Raw genomic sequence first — 21,326 nt, 5'->3', positions numbered from 1 at the left:
TTTTAACTCTCGATGGTTGTACTCCTCCAATTTATCCATCTGGAATTTCTCGGTGGATCCGCTCTCTTTGGTTGTCATTGTGGTTTTTAGTCGTGGGGTGAGTTACTCTCTGTACGGTACGCGTTGATTCGGATCGCTCCGCTGGCCACCAATGTTAGAAAAAACAATGGTCCAAAACGCGATTAATCATTAGCTCAATAAATCATATGCTCACAGTTGTTCATTTTTCATGACTGGATGAGTATTTGAATTAATCTACTCTGTAGACCTAATCAGTAAAATTGTTCAACGAAAAGCAACCACCTGAAAAAACTTTTTTATTCCAAAAAGGAGTTTTTAATAAATTACTCCAGCACAGCGAAAAACTAAATATATACATTTGTACATCTTCAAGAACGAACGGTAAAAAGGAGGAGCAACCTGCTTCTAAAAGGGGGTGCCAGAAAAAGAAGAAAAAAGTGATTTGAAGAAAAAAGGGTGTAAGCCTCAACAGAAAAGTGACATAGGATTAGGGTAAATTGAAAAAACAAAGCTGCAGAGAATTCAGCTGATTATACAATAAGGCCACTGATTGCTTGTTACATTTTTGTCATTTATACAGTCTCAACTGGCATGTATAATGATTGTAAAAAGTGGTCCTATTTGTTTATGAAAAGAAGCGTCGACGTTTCGACCCGTCTTGGGGTACAGGGGTAACTGTGACCCTCGACCTGCGGGTCTTCCTCAGGACGTATGTGACACAACCTTCATACCGTGGTTTTAAAGCTGTGGACCCAAAATCCCTTTTTGATTGGATGATCACGGTCCTCCTATACTTGGATGGACATAAAAAGTATTTGACCACAGTCCAACACCAATTTAGTGGTCGTGAGCCTTCCACACAATTTAGCTAGTGGTGACGCCAGAGGTAGTTGATACAGCTCACAAACAAGGCACCGTCCGTTACTTATAGTGTTCTCATAAGGACATCACTTGTTGGGGTGTTGGTTAAGGAGATATACTGCTCAGTCCAGACGCCGAAAAAATGCTCATCTTGTCTTTTGCGGGCGACCCTCACTGGGATGTGTTCTCCTGTGCACGCTTTCCAACCGGCAACTGGAGGCGCGGGTTGTATGTCTGCTACCGGCGACTTTGCCTTGTCCGATTGCATTCAGCAGCACACATCTAAAGAGGAAAATGCCTGTCAGGCATCCTTGCACAATGGCGCACGGGGGCCTGCCTTGGAGATAGGCTGCAATAAGTGCGCTAGTGCTAGGAGACATAGAAATACACCATATCATAGTAGATATGGAACATTCCTGCTCTACCCCTTTAACGCAACGCAGCACAGCAAGTTCTCTTGCTGCTTTGCACTGTGTGAAATATTAGTAAATCTGTCCCAAAGATCCTAAACAGAAGGGATGTGTGCAATTTGAGAACATCACCACAAAAAAGCCGATGTCATTCATGCAGTGCATGAAAACCATATGACTTTACAATAACCTTTGGCTTCCATCTGCTTGAGAGAAGAAGAAAAAGATATACACCCCTGGCACTTCACTCCATCTGCAAATGATGCATTTATGAAATGGCCAGCAGCTTGGGCTACCTCATGGATGAAAGACCTGCAAAGAAAAAGCACTGACAAAATACACTCAGATCCCATTGGTCCTTGCTCTTCCACCAAGAAAATGACATTACCTTGTAGTCCATCTGTTCAGAACAGTTAAAAACATAGACCATAATCCCAAGGGCGCGGCCCAAATCCTTGGTGGTCTCAGTTTTTCCAGTTCCTGCAGGCCCTGCTGGAGCACCACTCATGGTCAGATGCAGTGACTGAGTCAATGTGATGTAACACCTTTCAACAAATAAAACAGAAATCAGAATCAGATGCAGTGCTCGGCCTGATAAATCCCTTAACAAAATCTAAATGTATGCATGTTTTTAATTAGGTTCATGTGATACAATTCACGCCATGAAGCCATACTCACAGAACATGCCCCAAGACCGAAGTGGGTGTAGGGCAGTTCTTATTTCTCAAAGCTTTGAAATTTCAAATGCAGCTTCTCTATTCAAGATAAACTATCAATAGTGGCATCACCCAACAATAAAAAAGCAGAAAACACTTGAGTACCTTAACACCTTGGCTGCTAGAGAGATTATCCTGCTGTGCTGGGCCCCTATGTAAATGGGTCTGGCCGTGACGGAACCATTCCATCATCAGCACAGCCCAACCGTGACTGATGACGGAATCGTTCCGTCACAAGCATCGAAGGGGTTAATGAATAGATACTGCTAAGTATTCAAAAGTAAAGTAACTCTCAATAATAAAAAAAAAAATCTACCCGACCACATATGCATCTCTTTCCCATAGTTGTGGATGGGAATTAAAAGAGACTATTTTAGAATCTGCCAAAAAAATAAATTTTTGTATGTTGTGTTACAATAAAGTAAGCCAAGCAAATATATTTTAACTCAATGCGGATGCACCATAATATATCAAGATCTTGGAATGATAGGTTTGTTAAAATCACTAAAAACAGTAGTAGCTTGGGTAAATGATTCTTGTGAAGCAAAGTCCGTAGAAACTACAGCATAGCTGACCCCCGTTATCCCCACATGCAGCCCTAGGCAATGTATCTGAATAAGATTTAATGTTATTGAAGATTTTTTTGATTGTCCTTTACTGAAATTGAGAAGTCTTTCATTGGATGTGTTTGCTATACAGTGTAGAACGAGGCAACCTTAACATACAGACTTACATTACACAAAACCTAATTCTCAGTGTTGGGAAATGGATTATTGGCAGGGAGAAATGTAGGTGTGCCACTGGCAATGAGGCCACTAACACAGTATAGGGCTCAGACTAGGTCTTAGAAATGATTCCTATGCTCAACCCGCTCAACCTGCGAGCAGGCGGTCTTAACTTCAAAGACAGGTATGTAACGCATTTAAAAAAACAAATCAGTAAATAATTAAGACACAACACAAAATAGAAATCAAACACCAATTTATAGAAACAGGAAATATTTGTATCTTTTAAATGAAACCAAAACGAAAACAATCCACTTTAGGGAACCAAAGATATTAATTTTTAAAGATTAGTCACTTTCTAGTGCTTAGAAACCAACAGTGCCCATTTTAGTAATTTTGTTTGCTCTGACAGGGACACATTCACCTTTAGCATGTTCTGGAGGATTTTTCACCAAGGCTGTGAAGCCTTCTCCAGCAGGCTGGGTCCAGTTAGAACTCCTTCCTGAAGTTCTTCTTGCAGGTCCCAAAGTACCCAACACACAACCCCAGGTTCTGGAATCTCCAAGAGGGTCCTTGAAAGTGTGAGACTTCAATTCCGCAATCCACTTGAAAAAAAATCCTTACAAATCCCCTGGTACTCCAGGCTGGGGGTTCTTTGTGGTGATGTCCAGGTGAGCTTTGTTAACCTGTAGCTTGCAGGGAGTCCACTCTTTAGTCCTTTTGAAGCAGGGTTGATCCGCAGGGCTGTAGTTTCAAATGGTGCAAAAAAGGCGCAATCTCAAGAGTCCTGGCCTTTGGTAATGCGCTTCAAAATCTTCAGTGCAGACCCTTCTGATTCTCTTAAGTTTCAAGCAGCAGATCTGGAGGGCTCTGCCCCTCTCATATACGTATTCCTAGTTCTCTGGGTCAAGCAGGAGGTCACTCCTGACCAATGGGAGCAGGGTAACGCCCCAAAGGTATGACCACATGCTGTAGAGAGGGGCATTATTTTGTCCTAGAGTGCACCAAATCCTCCAAATTCACAATGGGTGATTTTCCAGCAGAGAGGTAGGAGCTGGCTAAACACACCCCTAGGATGGCTTATTTCCATAGACTCCCCCCTCTTGCATCTGATCATTCCTTTCTTAAGCCTAGCTCTGGCTTGGGGTCAAAAGAGTATAGTTGTAAATGACACTGAGGCCTTTCCCTTTCCTTTGAAGGCCATGGTTTATGACTCCTCCCCCTGCTCTGGCATTCCCGTGTAGCAGCACACCGCCCTCCCAGCAGAGCTGGTTAACCCCATGGGATCTTTATCACCTCTCCAAAGCAGCCAGGCTCACCCATATAACTCTGACCAATCAAGACAGACCACTGGATGGCTGAATCTGGACCGACTAACAAGAAAGTAGTATAACTTCTTGTCTGTACATTTTAGGAGAAATTCAACAATATGATATTGTTGGATTTATCACTACCATTCTGGGAAGTCTTTGTATGGAAGTTCTATCATTCTCCTATCAGGAGGTATTAGTTAGTAACTTCTTGCCATGTTAACCTATGTGGTATGGGATTAGCAATAGGCAAAAATGACTTGGGCTGTTTTTCCAGCACCAGGCCTTATAAAAACATATTTTACAAATACTCCGCCTATATCTACAGGACCCCCACCCCATGGAACAAACCGGGGAGACTTTAGGGATTCTGAATCTGTAGAAATATTGCAGATCCTTCCTCCACAGTGCCCCTAACATCAAAGTCGAATTTTGACAGCACTTTATCGCAATGTTGGGAGTGAAATGTGAAAATTCACTACTAAACCCAGGGCAAATAAAACTCATTTCATAAGGGTCCACCTTGTAAATACCTGTCCCCACCCCTGGGACTCCTAGGGGATACCCTGGGGGTTTCTAATATGCCAAAACATTGTAGGTTATCCATTTGTTAAGTTCCCCAAACACAAATGTCAACTTTAGGCACAATTTACTTTTTAAAAGCAGTCCTGCCACACAGATCCACTTTTAAAAGCACCCCAGGCTTCAGCAGTGCACACATGCAAGTGCAGAAAGGTCTGCTGGCCTCTAAACTGCCATGCCCTATTTATATTAGGGACTGATAGGTAGTTTCAAACCCCCTGCCCTAATCTGTACTAGGGCCCGATGGGGCAGGTCATGCCAATCATAGGGGTACCCCAACCCTTAGTGTACCCTAGTTTATGTTGGTGTGTTCCCTGTATTCTAAGTATTTTCAGCATAGCACTGGCCCTGGGCCTGCTGAAGCAGAGCCCAGGGTCAGGCAGAGTCAGTTACTACCAGTACCAGTCAGCAAAAGGTTGGGGTGTGCCCACGGCAAAGGATGACTTTGCAGCACTCAGCAAGCTGCTTTGTGGCCTTAGCTTTCAAGGTAAATATTTCCATATGAGTAGAATTCGTAAGGGGGGTGCATGGCCAATTATTCTTTTGAAATCAGGAGATGGCTTCCAAAGTAAAGGATTATGATTATTGATGTATTGAGAGAGTTTTCTATAGAAACAGAATGTACCCTTGATGAAATTTGGCAGGTTACATAATATCTTAAATGGAAGAAAAATATTAGCTTCTAAAATAGGTTTATTTATATATACATTAGTCCCTTTGGGTAAATGTATGGATTTTCTCCAGTATGGCTCAAATGCAAGGGCTCCAGCCTGGGAATTAGTTGGCATAGGGTAGTCGAAGGATAAGATGTCACATGAGGGGATAGTGAGAGTCTAACAGTACAAAAAATACAAATATGCAGAAAATAGATTATTGGCTACTTAATAAAAAAACATATGACGGCAACTGGATTCAGGCAAACATTCTGAACTTAATTGTGAGTATTTGCTATAACTGATGCGTCTGTCTAGCAGGAAACATGTGCCCACCTCGAACAGAAACAAAATGCTGGAAAATAGAAGTGTACTTTCGATGAACTTTGTTCTACCAGAAAGAAAATCATAATGGGAATTTAGATTGGAAGGCAATGAAATCAAGCAAATTAACCTTTTTCGGGAAGGATATGTAATGCACCCAAACGTTCAATTCGGCCATCACATGACCAGCATGACCATGAACATTGAAGACAGAGTTCTTCAAAAGCAAGATTCAGCATTATCTTTAGACCTACTTATATATTATTTTGTGTACCAGTTAAAAAAGGGATGTGTCAGACCTCTGAAGTATTTTGGACCCTGTGCACAATTGAAAATGTGGTTGCAAATCAATTTTATAACCACATTCACCATTTATTTACCTGCCAGACGTCCATAAAGGAATTCCTGCTGGGTGTAAATAAATTTTCTAGTGCATATTGCGCCACCATGAATGTGGAGAAGTTCCCAGTAGTAAAGTCCACTCAGTGCGAGCTGCTTGGCATGGGTTGCCTTGGAAGTTTGAGAACACGCACACACATGTACATTTGTGGACATACAATTATTTAATTCTGTCAGCATATAGTTGTAAGCCTTACAATATACGGTAAACAATGATAAAAATGTACGTGATATTCATAAAACTGTAATAGTAGATATAAACTAGTAATTAGCAACACAAATGGTGTGTGTAAGTTATTGTGTGGTGTGTGTGGTACGTTTTAAAAACTTTAAATGGACAAAGTTAAAAATGATATAATAACAATATGATACTGCCATTAAAACACTTCATCACTCAAGCATTATACTAACTAATGTATTAATACAATAGAAGTAAAGAAAGTCTAAAAGTGAAAACAATAAATCAATTGGCTTCATGCAAAAATGCACGAGACAACAAGGTCAACTACAAACTGATTGGGCTTAGCCTGGACCGGGCATTTAACAGAGTGCCAGGTAAAGTGCTATGTACAGTAAATTGCAGGTTGGTTGAAATATGTTTTCAACTTGAGGGCAGTATAAAAACTCAAACATTATTTTGTCTAATGCATGGCTGTGCAACTTTCCAAGCTTCGCAGATTTATGAGGATACAGGGTCTAAAAGGTAATAATGTCCTCTCTTAAACAAAAGTGCATGGCGGCATTGTAATGTCTGATGCCAAATATTTTTTAAGGGGATAAAGGAATCCCCTCCTTGCTAACAAAGAAAGGTAGCATAGCAGCATAAAGTGTGTGAGAGTCTCAATACACCTAGCAAGCAGGGACAGGTGGAATTAATGGTTCGATTAGTTCTCTGTGCAGAACTTTGCAGGGAGGAATACTAGCCAGAACTTTATATAAAATGCTCTATTTATCTGTGGAAATATATGAGTGATATACTTCCAGAAACGAAAAGCAGGTTTAATTCCCCGCAGGTTAAACAACAATTTTCCTTGGAGTTGGTTGGAGGTCCATGACCAATAGCGCCCCTTTAGTCTATATAGGGTTGAGACACCCGTGGTCTCCGGATTGGTCCAGTATTCGTAGCAACCTATGTTGTTGAGGGTATTACCAGTATGTTTGAGCCATGGTATCTTGTAAGAATGGCTGTTCTCCCAAAGTTCACAGATTGTTTTGAGCTAGATTGATAAACTCGGTTTGGACCAAATTCGGTACCACAACAGGACTTATTTTAGGGCCGCAATGGCTTTGATGTTGTTCAAGGTCAGCTCATAAATAAGAGCTGCCATTGGGGTCCCAGCACAAACAGTAACAAACAGCATAGAAAGTTATTTTCGCTTTTCTGGGGGCCTACTGTCTTGCTAAACCCCCAAATTTCAACTCCAAATAAGTCTGCTGCAAGTGCCTTGACTTGGTACGCTCAGAGTACTACCTTAATAGCTCTCCACTCAACACTACCGCTGAAGCGGGGAACAGTATTTGACTGCTAGAGCATGCTCATTTTGCTCCTTTTCTGCTGTTTGTCCCAAGTTAAATTGGAGTCAAACCTTATCCCTAGGTGATCATAGCAGTCACACTGTTGTAGTGGCTGGTTGGTTCAAGCTGCAACGAGAATCAACCTTCGTATATTTGGGTTTTAAGGATGTTTATTTTAAGATTCTTTTTGGAACAATAGTACGCGAAGCCTTCAAGTAGTTTAAGCATGGAACGTTCTGCGCAGGCCAGCAGAATGGCATAATCAGCAAAAAAAGGATGGAGTTTTATTCCCCCAATCATGCGAACATCCAGATTTAAGGCTAGCAGATGATTGCCCACATTATTGATGAATTAATTAAATAATAGCAGTGCGAGTCCACACTCACCCAGTTCTATAACACAGCTTTGTGTTCTCTCTCCCCTGGGGCCACATCTCAGAACTGCTGTTTTACTCTGGTGAAGCACCCTTCTGCCATGCAGAAGCTTAGTTTTGACACCTTGCTCCTCCGGGGGTGTGCCAAAGAGCCAGCCTATCTACAGAGTCAAAGGCTGTTCTGAGGTCTATAAATATTAATAAAAGAACCCAATGTTTAATGGTGTATTTCGAACAGATTGAGTACAACTTGCTGCTTGGTCCATTGTGCCTTGTGACTTGAAAGCCGACAAGATATTTTGGTCCTCAACCCAAGACTCTGATCAAGTTAGAAGTAATTTTGCACAGATTTTCCTGCACTCTCCAAAAGAGATATCAAACGATAACTCTCTAGAACCCTCCCGGGACCTTTTTTGTGAAGGGGAAGGGGAATGTCGTTTAGACGCAACTTTTAGCACGCAGTGCTATTACAACACGGTTTTTAAATCGCATTCTATTACAACGTATGACTCTGGGGGGCGCTCAAGGATAGGGAATAATTTTAATTTACTATCCAACACCTTCCCTACTGGTGTTGGAATAGTAAATTAAAATATTCACTATCCAACACCCCTTTGTATTATGCGTTGTAAAAGAATGCGTTATAAAAACTGCGTTGTTACAGAATGCGTGCTAAAAGCATGCGTTGTAACAACGTACATCTGTAGGGGAACAATGACTGCAGCTCTCCAGGAAGCTTGGACTTTTCTATATTCCCAAACTGCATTGTAGACAACAGTTAGAATTGAAACCCAGGTGGTTAGATTGTTACAATAGGTGTCAGATGGAATTTGGTAGAGGCAAGGAACCTTCAAACATTTCAGGCTCAGAATGGCAGTATAGACTTCACTTTCCACAAATTCTAAGCTCTTGATGCCCGGAGTGGTCACAAGTGGCATTACAGCATCAGACAGTGGAAGATCTTCAGCAATGGCATAAGGAAGGCTGTGTCCCCTTTTTAATTGTCTGCCTGCACCATGTGGGATGATAGACATCAGTAAAAGGGTCAATCAAGACCTGTGCCATAATGCCGGAGACAGATTTCCCAGGGCACCATCAGAGCCCCACCTGATTCATTTCCAAAGCAAATTTGTGTTGTTACCTTGGATTGCCTCCATAAGTTTCGACCAGGCCTTAACATGCAAGTTCCATTTTTTGAATTTAATCATGTGTTTATCTTCCTTCCTCAGTGACAAAAATGAGATTCACATAATAAGGAGTTCTTTCTTGAGTATAGGACTGATACTAGTGTGGACTTTAGTTTGAGACACTCTTTCTCAATCCAAGCGATTTGGATACTGCCTTTAGAATCTAGATGGCAACGTGAGAGTGGACTACTAATTAATGCTAGCTGGGGTTCTAAGGAAGGTATACAATCTGAATGGAGCAATTGGATCAATTTGGCCTTGTTGCAGTAAGAGGTCATCACCTTTCTTGCTTCCAGTGATTAATGATGATGAAATTTATTGACAGAGCGACTGACCGGCCACATGATGTTTTTACTGCCTGGCGCAATGATTAAATTAGTTGAGATGTAGATATTGGCCACTTCTGGTCCCAAACCAAGCTCAAAACATAGATTTAGAGTAGCCACTAAAGGGTCATGGTCACTTTCTAGCCGCCTGATGATGGTCATGTCAGTGTTGATATACCAGGATTCCATGTCCATAAATATGCAGTCAATCAAGCTAGCTGAATTGCATAATGACCAGGACAGTCTGATATAGTGTGACCATTCATGGACCGCAATTCGTTCCTGTGTAGGAGGTTGCTTAAAATTCTGCCATGCTTGGAAGATCTTATTTTTAGGATGTCCAGTTGGGGAAACCCCTATATGGACTCCTCCATGTGCATCTCCACACCCAGCATCGTTGAGTCAGGACTGGTAATAAAGTCACCACAAACAATTAAGAAATGTGGTGTGATGTTTTTGCTGCAAGAAGGCTTAACATCAAGAAGTCCAGCCTTTAATATGGTGATATACAGCTTCAGGTCATTGATGATAGCGCAGCAGTTCTTCATAGCACCAGGGGACAATAGAAGTTGATAATATGGGCTGCACGCACTTCACTAACTCTTCTTACATGCTAGATAGATGTCTGAATTAAATTCCAGCGGCTTATTTAGTTTTGCCCGCTCAGCTTTCGAGCACAACATAACTCCTATGCTCTGTTTTTGTGATTGAAGTTGTATGTGTGATTGTAATTGTGGTTGTGATTGAGGCACAGGTCAGAAGTATTGGAGTAGAGAAGTTTAGGACCTTGGGTGACTAGCTGCAAGTGCAGTTGAAACAACGTAGAAGGGTCTAGTTGGAAAGGGGTGATTTGACCAGCTGCATCAGGAGGATGAGTCGTGGATCAATCTTTGATTTCAACAGCACAAATAGTTACTCTAAGCTTATCGCTGTTTGTAGCCAAAAGAGACGTACTGCTAGGGGAGGAGCTTGGTCCGTTTGCAGATTTAAGAGGCTGTGTGGATTCTTGGCAGACTTGATGGATTTACTACAAACAATGTTTCGAAGACCCCTTCTGCTACCAAATCTCGACTACCTATCTCAGGGCCTACTGGGTAAGGAGCCCTGAGGTAGTAAAGCCAACCCTATCCAGATCACGGAAATTCATTCCTCCTAGACCCTGTAATGAATTAACGAGTTTTATAAGGTTGGCTCAATGTAAGATATCCTAGGGACTCCTGGACCAATAAGTGGGGGTAAAATCAAAAGAAAACACTTAGCTACAATGCAGGGTAGGTTTATAGAATTGAACAGAGGTGTCCAGCAATTCATCATTGATATTGAAAGGTCTTCCAACATTTTGGTAAGATATTTCCTGCTTTGGGAGAGGTCTTGTCCCCAGATCATCATTAGCTGGTATTCGGTAGAATGACACTTGGGGGAAATTATTAACTGAAATATGCTTTGTTCTTGGTAAAACAGATGAGAGTGACTAGGAGGGGGGGGGGGACATATGAGCTCTTAGTCCTGTGGGGGTTCTCTGTATGTGAGTATGTATTTTACAAGTTGCATCGCATTTTGGTGGAGAGCTGGATGCACCTAAGTGAACTGAGTTTGCCATGGCTGGCACCCCCTGGGGTGAATTGGGTCTGCACTTGGACCTTGAGAGACTATATTACCCGACTTCCCTTAGTGACACAGTTCCTACATGAATCAGATTTGAATTAGGTGGCAGAAGAGAGACCGAAGATCTTTGCTGCTTACTAGGTTTTTGGAACATTTTGTATAACCCTTTTCTCTACCTTTTTTCATAGACTAGGGCCTGATTTTTAGGCCCCCTTCGAACCTGTTACCACACTTCAGAGAGTTGAGGATTTCTACATTCGAGACATTCAGTGGCTTGCTGCAGGTGGAGATAATGGAATACTTGATGTCCAGCTTTTAAGAGGCAGGTAATTAGTAGGTTTTGATGTCACCAACTGGTTATAGAGAGGCTGACTTAGGGGCTGGCTTAAGTGTTTTTGCCTCCCCAAGTTTTTTTTTTCAGTCTGCTAAAATAGATTTGATGACTTCCAGGACCTTGCTAATTTGAAAAGGATTGCTGCACAATTGTATATGTCATCCGCTTTATGACAACTCAATTGTGAATCTGAGACCGCCTCTTCCATTGCGCGCATTCTATTGCCAGCTTTGGAGAAGTGGTTGACAATGGCATGCAAAATCACAGTCTGTTCATCCATTTTCATGGGCTGGGCAGTTAAATCCATAGTTACTATATCGAGGGTCTTACACATTGTGGCCATAATGGTGAGAATTGGTTGGGCAGGAGGCTTGGCCTTCTGACCCCTTGGTTGCAAGCTGATGAAATATTCTTTAGACCAAAAGATGGTGGAGAAGATGGTAAAGTACTGGTTATGCGCGCATTAGGCAATGGCAAATGCCTGTGTGGAGAGTGATATATGTCACCCAGGTCTAGGATTTAATTGTCCAATTTGAACGACAGAGTGGACTTGTTTGTTAAGTTGTTTCCAGGGCACCCATCTTGATTCTTGGAGTGACATATGCTATTCAGTGCACTCAGAATATCCATCAGCTTATTTTTGCCTGGAGCGCCTCCCCAACCTCAATTGCCAGGGATGATCTGCCACCACAGAGTTTGCTAGGCCTGGGAATATGTACCATTATGAATAAGTGCAGTGGTAGTAAAAAGACAAGAGCCAGGCTAATGTAGCTTTTCCATGGGTGTTCCAGGTTGGGGATACACAGAAACACTTGAGTGACACTGGGAACATCCTTGTTGCAGGGTTTTACCTCTGTAATTCCCACCTGGTGGAGAAGTGTGGCTCACTGGTTAGAGGAGGCAGAGGTCAGCCCGGGACCAGGGTTCAATTCCCGGGTCGGTGGGGTCTTGAGTCCTAAAATGTCCATGGACTCGACAATTCTCGCTCCGGTGCCTACTCGATTCACGGGTTCACACTCTGCGACTCTGGGCAATAGCTTGCTTAATCTCCACAACGGCCCCTCGCGGCGGGATGCCTGGCTTTCACCTTGCGGATACCCTGCCGGGGTTATCTCACAGGGGAATACCAAGAAGGGTTCCCTAAGCAAGCGCTTAGAAACCGCTCGGTGATTTGCGCTATATAAATTCCTGTACATCTACATTTACATTTACATTTACATTTACCTGTGACCTCCTCTTGGTGTCGCAGGGTTTCCGTTCTCTCACAGAACTGTGCTCAGAGACTTAGAACCTAGGTGAGTCAGGGTGACCCAAAACCCACCTATGTTTCAGAAATCCCCTTACCAGGCTAGCTACAGTATCTCATCGGCAGTAAATACTTCCCGATGTCTTAGACAATCCAGAACATGAACTTAGAATACCTCAGGTATCGTGGAACACATGAACACTCTTTCATTATATTATCATTCCAAACCGAAACTGGGAGGCAATGAGAACACGTGCAAGTTTGAAATGTTTATTTTTTCAATGCAACATTCTCAAACGCAGTATCTTGTATAATATCAACATACATATTATAACAATCAGAGTCAGCAGCATAGTCACTAATCCATAGTAAGCAAACTGTGATAACATATTATGATGCAAAATCTATAGAATTCTGTATCACCTATATTTCGCGCACCCTAATTAGCATATTATATTATATCTAAGAAGGTCTCATTTGGGCTTTAGCTGGGCGAGCCCATACCTCAAATTCTCAGTAGTAGGAGATCACATCAACAGCTACCAGCTCTCAGCATGTCCAGCATCAAGTGTGTTTAGAATTTCCTGTAACTGTATCTTGAACTCACGTAAAGCCCAAAGTTGGCACAAACATTATTTGTGTTATGACTAACGTAGTGCGAGGATCAGGCCTACAATAACCTTGTGTTAGAGTGTGCAGCTCTCAGTGTGCAGACAGTTGTTCCAAATGTTCCAGGCACGACTGATATCAGTGCAATAATATATTATTCTGAAGTAAATCAAATCTTTCTTCTAGGTTAAAAGCTGTAATAACAAGTAGGTGTCGTGTGCAAACCGAAGCAGAAAGAAAAGATGGCGTTTAAACTTTTAACAAGCACATGCTAACTTAACACAACCTATGGGAACGTAATAACCATATGACACCCCCCCAATGGTCCGAGGACGGTCAAAAGACAAATATATAAGCCATTACACTATGAGAGGCAAGACTTGAAAGCAGAGTTCAATGATATTGAGCCAAGCTAAATGTATGTAATGCATGTAAAATTTAAAATTACAAAAACTATGTATGAATGCCTATAGTGGCCACACAAAATATAAAAAGTCGAACTTGAGGCCTAAATATGATAAACAGGCCTTTAACATATGAAAAAATTCGAATGTTCGTATTGAAATTGGCACCATTCAGAATTACTAAAAAGTCACGTGCCATATAGATGGAAGTATTCAAAGTCATCCCTCGTTGAATGAATATGCAAAATATGTAGCAACAGCTTCCAACATGAAATCACTGTCATCATCCGAAAACAGTTCAGCCATCCAATTAAGCAATGGGAAAGAACATACGTGCTCCTCCAGTACTGAATCCTCTAGTATCATCAGAGGACAACTCAGTGGGTTCTCGAGAACGCTTTGTGCCAGAAAGTCATGCGCTGCTGCGAATATGTCCCACTGACCCATTAGTCCATGCATCGCTGCCACAGCCATAACCCTTTCGCCAGAACAGACCAACTCATGAGCCACTACGGGGGACATCAGCTGATCAAAGTCGACGTCAGGAGAAGTCGGTAAACAGAGACACAAATCAATGGCCCAGTCGAAATCACAGCTCAGGCAATGAAACACAGGCTGGACACAGGTGAAATAGGAAAATCTGAAAGATAATCCAAAAGCCGTGCTTAAAGTCGCAAGCGGCAGGGATCCATAATAATCAAGCATCCGGTTGCGAAACTGCATCAGTAGGTGCTGTGCGTTTCCTTGCGCAGGATGGGCATCCATGTTTTATGAAATAAAATATCACCAGAACGCCTGCAGCCAAAGCCAGCAAAACAGGAAATCCGCCAAACAGACTAGCGAATATAGAATGAAAGAACGCAGGGATTATACCAAATACTTTTTCAAATGTAGTCACAAGACCACTGCTAACCATTTTAAAAAAATGAGCGAGGTTGGATGTGGAGGAGGCATTAAAGATCTGATGAACCAGCTCGCAAAAATGAAACGGCAAATCAGTACTTAAAAGAGCTTGTACTTCTGTGCGTGTGTTTGCAATGTGAAGGACATAAGTTTCACGGGCAGAGCTCAGGGCCACCTGTTTTTGAGACAAAAGGGCTCTTATACGGCCTAAACCATTGAATTCAGCTCTCAAGGTTGGTATTCTCGGCCAAATTAAAACTTCTGAATTCCCATGCGTGGGTGGATACAACACATTCTTACAGCAAACGACTCTTTCAGACACTGTAACCACATATCCGATTCCAGCCTCTAACCCACAACAACACTCGTTATTTAAAAGTAAATAACTACCGTTGGACATCAACGTGAACGTGGGAACTATTGCTGGAACTGGGGTACCTTTCAAAACACAGGCCAAATTCGGTTTGTCCTGATTGCAAGAACCATGCAACTGGATGTGTCTGCAAATAAGTGAGCGGTCCGGGGACTGTGTACACTCTTCACCATTCAGATTCACTTCATTCCCATCCTTAAGACATCTGTAAGTGTATGGTAAAGACCATGTCTCATGGAGGAAAGCACTGCCTAATGGTTCATATCGCCCAATGGCAATATATTTCATACATGTTATATGTTATGTTATATGTTATATATTTCTTATAACGCGCACTGCTAGTCGAGACTGTCCTGGCGCGAGAGAAGTTCAGTGTCAGAAACGAGAGATGCCAAGAAAAGACATATGGATTACGTGACTTGCTTGAATAAAAAGGTTTTTAGGTGTTTTTTAAAGTATGTAAGGTTTGTCGTATGTCTCAGATGGTCAGGGAGACTATTCCATAGCTGGGCGGCTCTAACCGTCATGGATTTTCCCCCCAGACGGGCTCTCTTAAATCTGGGAGTGACCAGATGTCTGAGGGAGGCAGATCTCAATTGACGCGGGGGCTGATAAAAGGCAAACCTGGCACTGAGGTATGGTGGGCATGGACCGTGTAAGGCCTTGAAAGCTAGTGTTAGGATTTTGAAGCGCACTCTGAGGGCAACTGGAAGCCAATGGAGTTCCGCAAGTTGTCTTCGTACACTATGGCATTTGGGGATGTTGTATAGGAGCCTCACTGTCGCGTTCTGGACTACTTGCAGTTTGCGAAGCAGAAAATCAGGAGCGCCCACATATAATGCGTTGGCGTAATCCAGACGCGAAAGAATGAGTGCTCTAGCCACTGTTTCCTTCGCTTCCTGGGGAAGAAGTGGAAAGAACTTCCGGAGGGTAATAAGGGTACCATAGCAGGTTCCCGCCAATCTCGAGATCTGATCTCGAAAGCACAGATCGGCGCCAAACCAGATCCCTAAGTTTTTAGCAACTCCGCAATTTCCAGACGGGCACGGCAATCCAGTGGGCCAGATGGATTCCCTGAATCCCGCTGGGAATTGGCCATACAAGAGAATCTCCGACTTGTCCTCATTGCATTTGAGGGCAGCCTTGGCCAGCCAGGCAAATACTGAGGACAGGCACAATTGGACTCTCATTGTATCGAGGTTGTTCTTGTCCCACGTGAAGAGAAGCTGGGTGTCATCGGCGTAGGCCATTATTTTAGCACCCAGACTCTCTGCAAGATGTACAAGGGGGGTCAGGTATACATTGAAGAGCAGGGGGCTTAGAGTCGACCCTTGGGGGACTCCAGTGTCCACCTTGCTAATCGATGACTGGTAGGGAGGGAGCCAGATTTGTTGTGAACGGTCTGTGAGAAAGGACTTGACCCATTTGAGAGCCGCGCCAGTGATGCCAATGTCCTCTAGCCTAGAGATCAGCTGGACATGTGGAACCGTGTCGAACGCGGCAGAGAGGTCCAAAAGAATTAGGGCCGCTCTGCCGCCCCCGTCCAGACAGTCTCTAATAGCCTCGGTTACCTCCACTAGCGCGGTCTCAGTACTAAAGGAGGAGCGGAAACCTGACTGGGCAGGGTGTAATGCCCCCGTGGATTCCACGAACCTCTCAAGTTGACGAAAAGCCACTTTCTCACAGACTTTGGCTATTGCAGGGAGCAGAGAGATGGGTCTGTAGTTGGAGGCAGCCAGGGGGTCTGCGGAAGGTTTTTTAATTAGTGGGAGAAGTTTGGCTTGTTTCCACTGAGATGGTACGTTACTTGTTAAAAGAGATTCGTTAACCAGGTCAGTGACTATCGGTGCAATGATTTCCGCCACTCCACTCAGAACTCTGGCCGGACAGGGGTCTGCCGGGGAGCCTGATTTCAGCGCCTTTAGAATGGTCAAGACATCCTTCACCTCAACCTCTGTGAAAGAACACATTACTTCTTTGGTCTTTATGTCGATAGAAGGAATGAGGAGGGGGGGAGAGATGTCCTGTTCTTGTGTGGCCTGAGCAGGTGGGGGATGGGCAAAGCTAATGATCTTAAGGCTGTCTTGAATTTTCTTTATTTTATCGATAAAGTAAGTAGACAGTTTTTCACACCACTCCTCCGAGGGGGGGGCTGCCTGAGTTTCTGCAACCGGGGACGTGAAACTTTTTACTATGGCAAATATTTCTTTACTATTATTTTTAGCTTTAAAGATCCTATCTGCGTAGTAGTCTCCCTTGGCTTTCTTAATTGCAGCATAGTAATCTTTTTGCCCTGCTCGGAGTTTTGTCTTTGCTAACGGGCAATACTCCCTTCTCCACAATCTTTCCAACATTTTACAATTTATTTTTAGATTTTTAAGCTGATCCGTATACCAGGGGGAAGCCGGGGTGGCTCGTGGGCGAATCTTCGCTTTGGTAAGCGATAACCGGCTTGCGGAGGTGCTGATCCATGACGAGAAATTCTCGACAGCTTCTTCGAGATTTCCCGATTTGTCCGGCAGGGTGTGGGATAGGGAGGTTGCCAGGGCTGGGATACTAATCCTAGGGGGGAAGGGGGGCTGATGATTATCCGCTGTGGCGCGAGCCCTATCCGTTACCCAGGAAAAGTTCACCAAGAAATGGTCCGACCATGTAACTGGGGAAGGAGTTTCGATGATAGCACCAAAATTGGAATAAACCAAGTCGAGGCAATGGCCTCCACAATGAGTAGCATCCGGTCCTTGCATTTTTAGCTGTGCTAAGGTGCATAATTCCACAAGGTCACTAACCCCAGGGGCTGAAGGGACATCCGTGTGTATGTTAAAGTCCCCCAGGAGCAGGAACCTAGGGAATCTCAGCGCTCTCTGGACCACTAATTCCTCCAATGATGGAATGAAGGAGCCCAAGGCGCCCGGAGGGCGATAGATGAGAAGCCCACCCAAGGTGAAATTAGGCGTGAGGGCAATTGAGAATTCCAATGCTTCCCCATCCTCGATGACCCCAGTACATTTGTAAATTTATACAAAGCAAAAGGTAACGTTATAACACCATGAATAAGCCATGTTGCTGCAGTTACTTCAGCCACCGAAAATGGCAGGGATTCTAATTTTTCAATATGTAACATAGAAAATGTAGCATCTCTCATTGACAACATGCGCTGTTTTTCAGTCAAATTAAACGGGGCAAATAATGATGATATGTTCAAAAAAGTCCATGGCACTCGACCAGACTTAAGAGTCTGTAGTGTCCACGCAAACTGCATCACAGAACGCAATTGATTTTGACCATGATACAACATTGATACTTCATCATGTACTATGTCGACAACAGAAGACACAATATTATTTAAAGTGTAAATTCGGGAAGAAAGCGTGTTAATGCTGTTATCAACCACTGCAAGCACTTTTTCCAAATTAGCCTGATCAATAGCCCTTAGGCGTTTTGCAGCTTCAACCTGGTTAACTTTCCAAATTTCATTGTAAATTGCATACAGGAATCGCTTAGATCTACCTTTAGCAGGGCCTTTTATAAAATCGTTTAAATCCACTTTATCATGTAATTGAGATAAATGTAGTTTAACTGCAGCTAAAGTAGAATGCTGTAACCAATTTTGACACAGCTTACCCACAGAATAAGTCGTGACAGAATAGTCTCCCTCAAAACGTGGATCGGGCCTGAGTTTTGTGAATCCCTCAGCCAAACCCATAAAACGGCGCTGGCAAGAATCAGCACTTTTTTGCCATACCAGCCAACCCTTGGAATCCAAACTGGAAATGTCAAAGGATGAATTTTGTAAAAGAGTTTGCAACTCTTGAATGGAGGAATCAGTGAAATTACCCCAACCTGTATATTCATTTAAATCTGGGAAGGCTGGTGTATTTAATTTTTTAGAAGTAGCCAATCCAAAGCATGTTGTCTGGAAAATGGTAGAATTTAAAAACAACATGTGATTCGGGATGAGACATGCACGGTGCAAAGCCTCAGTGCCTTGTACCTGCCAATCTTTGGCACCCCAAACCGATTTAAGGTCAATTGTTCCTTTCCAGAACTCGTAGCCATCTACAGCCAACCTGTCTAAAAAGGACTTCGAATACAGCAATTTTGTATCGGTAAGTCTAACTTTGGAAATGGGCTTTTGTGTCATTTTCAAATAAAATGACTCGGGATTAGACTTATCAAAGTCTGTAAAATATGTATATTTTTTCAGAAATGTATTGGAACTGCCACTGAATGGAGCAGGGCAATGTTCCCATTGTGTATAATTCACAGCAACCCTCCTGGAATTTGTCTTATGTAAAAAATGATTACCATAGTGTTGAAAACAAAACAAATCACCATAATTAATAGAATCAGTATACAGATCCTCAGCATCGAAGGCAGCATAATACTTTAAATCAGAGAATAATGCTTCTACGGCCTGAATATCCCAATCATCAGAACGTACATTTTGTTTAATCACATCTCCCATGTTTACTCTAAGCACATTTGGAACATTAATCACTTCAGTAGGCCCATGTATCTGAAACCTAACCGCATCCCACACAATCCCGTCAAGGACAGGCCATGCTGTAATGTTAACTGCCTTTAAGTTTCGTTTCTGTCTGAGCGCAGAATGTGAAGAGGAGAGAGGGTTCAATGTTCCATTAAGGTACCGAATTCCTGTTCTTTCTTTAACGTAGTGACCATCGATCAGGCGGAAAAAATAAAACACAAAACCAATTGACATAAAAAGATAGAATGAAAATAGGATCAACCAAATGTATGTCCAAGGCGGAATTAAAAAATGTTTTTTGAACAACGTGGCATATCTTGCAATGTTTGTGGGTTTCTTTGATGTTTCCGAAACAGAGTCAAAAGAGAACCTGGACTGGCCTGTCAAACGGGTCTGCAAATCAGGCATCGATAAATCAGCAGGATAAGTGTAGGTTAGCTCATCAATGTTAGTATCAGGAATAGTATTTAATAAAGGTCTGGATATGGTAGGCATCTCGAGGGACACCTCCTGTTCTGCACCAGATGTAATAGCCAGCACAGAGTGCCTCACCATGGAAGGACAGGATACAGCCGGAGTCATGCTATGAAGAATCGGCCACCCTGTGTGTCTTGACATTGTCAATAGAAATAAATCTGTTTTCCTTACGACCTGGAAGTGGTGGTAAAATGACTGTTCTTGTGCCCTTCACTCCAAGGACTCGGACTGGTGCTCGATATGAGGGACCAAACTCTTTCTTGTTATCGATCTTCTCTCGAACCAGTTCTCCAACTTGGGGTAGCCAGCCAACTACCGGGATCTGCAACGCATCATCCGATGTGGAGGGCAAATGTTCCTTTGCAAGACTGTCTCTGGTCTTTTGTAGATTCTGTAAAACATTGCAATGTTCATCTAAGTCAAAGGCCCCGGCCTGGGCCTTGTAGTCCGGCCCATCAAGGTCAGGTACATACATCTTGATACCAAAGAGCATTTCGTATGGGGTCCGCCCACCCAGAGACCTTCTAGGGAGATTATTAAGTGCACGCTGCACGCCTATGAGGTGGGCTAGCCAGTTTCTACCAGTACCTATAACTCGGGCTGTCAAAGATTGCTTTAAGTCGCGGTTCATTCGTTCTACTACACTATTACCCTCAGGTCTGTAGGGGCTTGAAAACTTGACTTGGACTCCCAACGAAACCATAGCAGCCTTATATGCCTTAGAGGCGAAAGCCGGACCCTGGTCCGAATGGAAAGTACCACAGGCAAAAATTCCCACAAAGACACGCAAATCCTTAATGACAGTCCGTGAATCAGCGCTTCGATGCGGCCATACCCATACAAAGCGTGTGCATGAATCAACTGCTACTAAGATGTATTTGAACGCAGTATCAGAAGAAAAAGGACCGCAGTGATCCAAATAAACGCAACCAAGTGGTTTATTAGAGATGTACAATTGTGTCTGAGGCGGACGCATAGCAGTAGAAGGTTTAATCTGCTGGCAAATGTCACATTGAAGAACATATTCACGCGTCTGTTTGTACAGACCCCGCCACCAGAATCTCTGTTGTAGCTGAGTTACAGTGGCCGAGACGCCCGCATGCGCAGACGCCACACCTTCATGCGCCGCTGTAATCAAAGCCGCTCTGCGATCCGAGTTGGGAACTAAACGCTCGCCAACTGCAGGGATTTTCACATAAGGAACCTTATCGGGACTTAAGTGGTATGTGTATTTAGAAGGGAATCCCGCAGGATATTTACTTCCCTTCTCCGTTGCAGCTACAGCTGCCAAGATGTCATCATCGATTTTGCTTTTGGACCTCGTGACTGCTGCAACTAAGTATTTTGATACCGCTGACTTCGCTGCTTCATCAGCAAGCGAGTTGCCAACAGCGTGGACCCCCACGCGCTGATGACCGAGAGTATGAATCACAAACACGAGTGGCAGCTTCTCTTTAAGTTCCGCCACTCGGACCCAGATA

The 21,326-nt window shown here is 43.2% G+C and overlaps 1 protein-coding gene across 1 annotated transcript in view; it reads right to left on the bottom strand.

Annotated features, from left to right (window-relative positions):
- Positions 1 to 21,326, bottom strand: part of DNAH9 (dynein axonemal heavy chain 9) — a 1,435,662-nt gene that overhangs the window by 944,206 nt on the left and 470,130 nt on the right. The window contains exon 27 of the mRNA XM_086930591.1: positions 1,681 to 1,837. Coding sequence (XP_086786717.1) covers positions 1,681 to 1,837 — 157 coding nt within the window. The remainder of the gene's footprint in view (positions 1 to 1,680; positions 1,838 to 21,326) is intronic.

This window comes from Lissotriton vulgaris, chromosome 7 (genome assembly GCF_964263255.1).
Source record: "Lissotriton vulgaris chromosome 7, aLisVul1.2, whole genome shotgun sequence".
Lineage (NCBI taxonomy): Eukaryota > Metazoa > Chordata > Amphibia > Caudata > Salamandridae > Lissotriton > Lissotriton vulgaris.
This window is presented reverse-complemented; position numbering and strand designations above follow the sequence as displayed.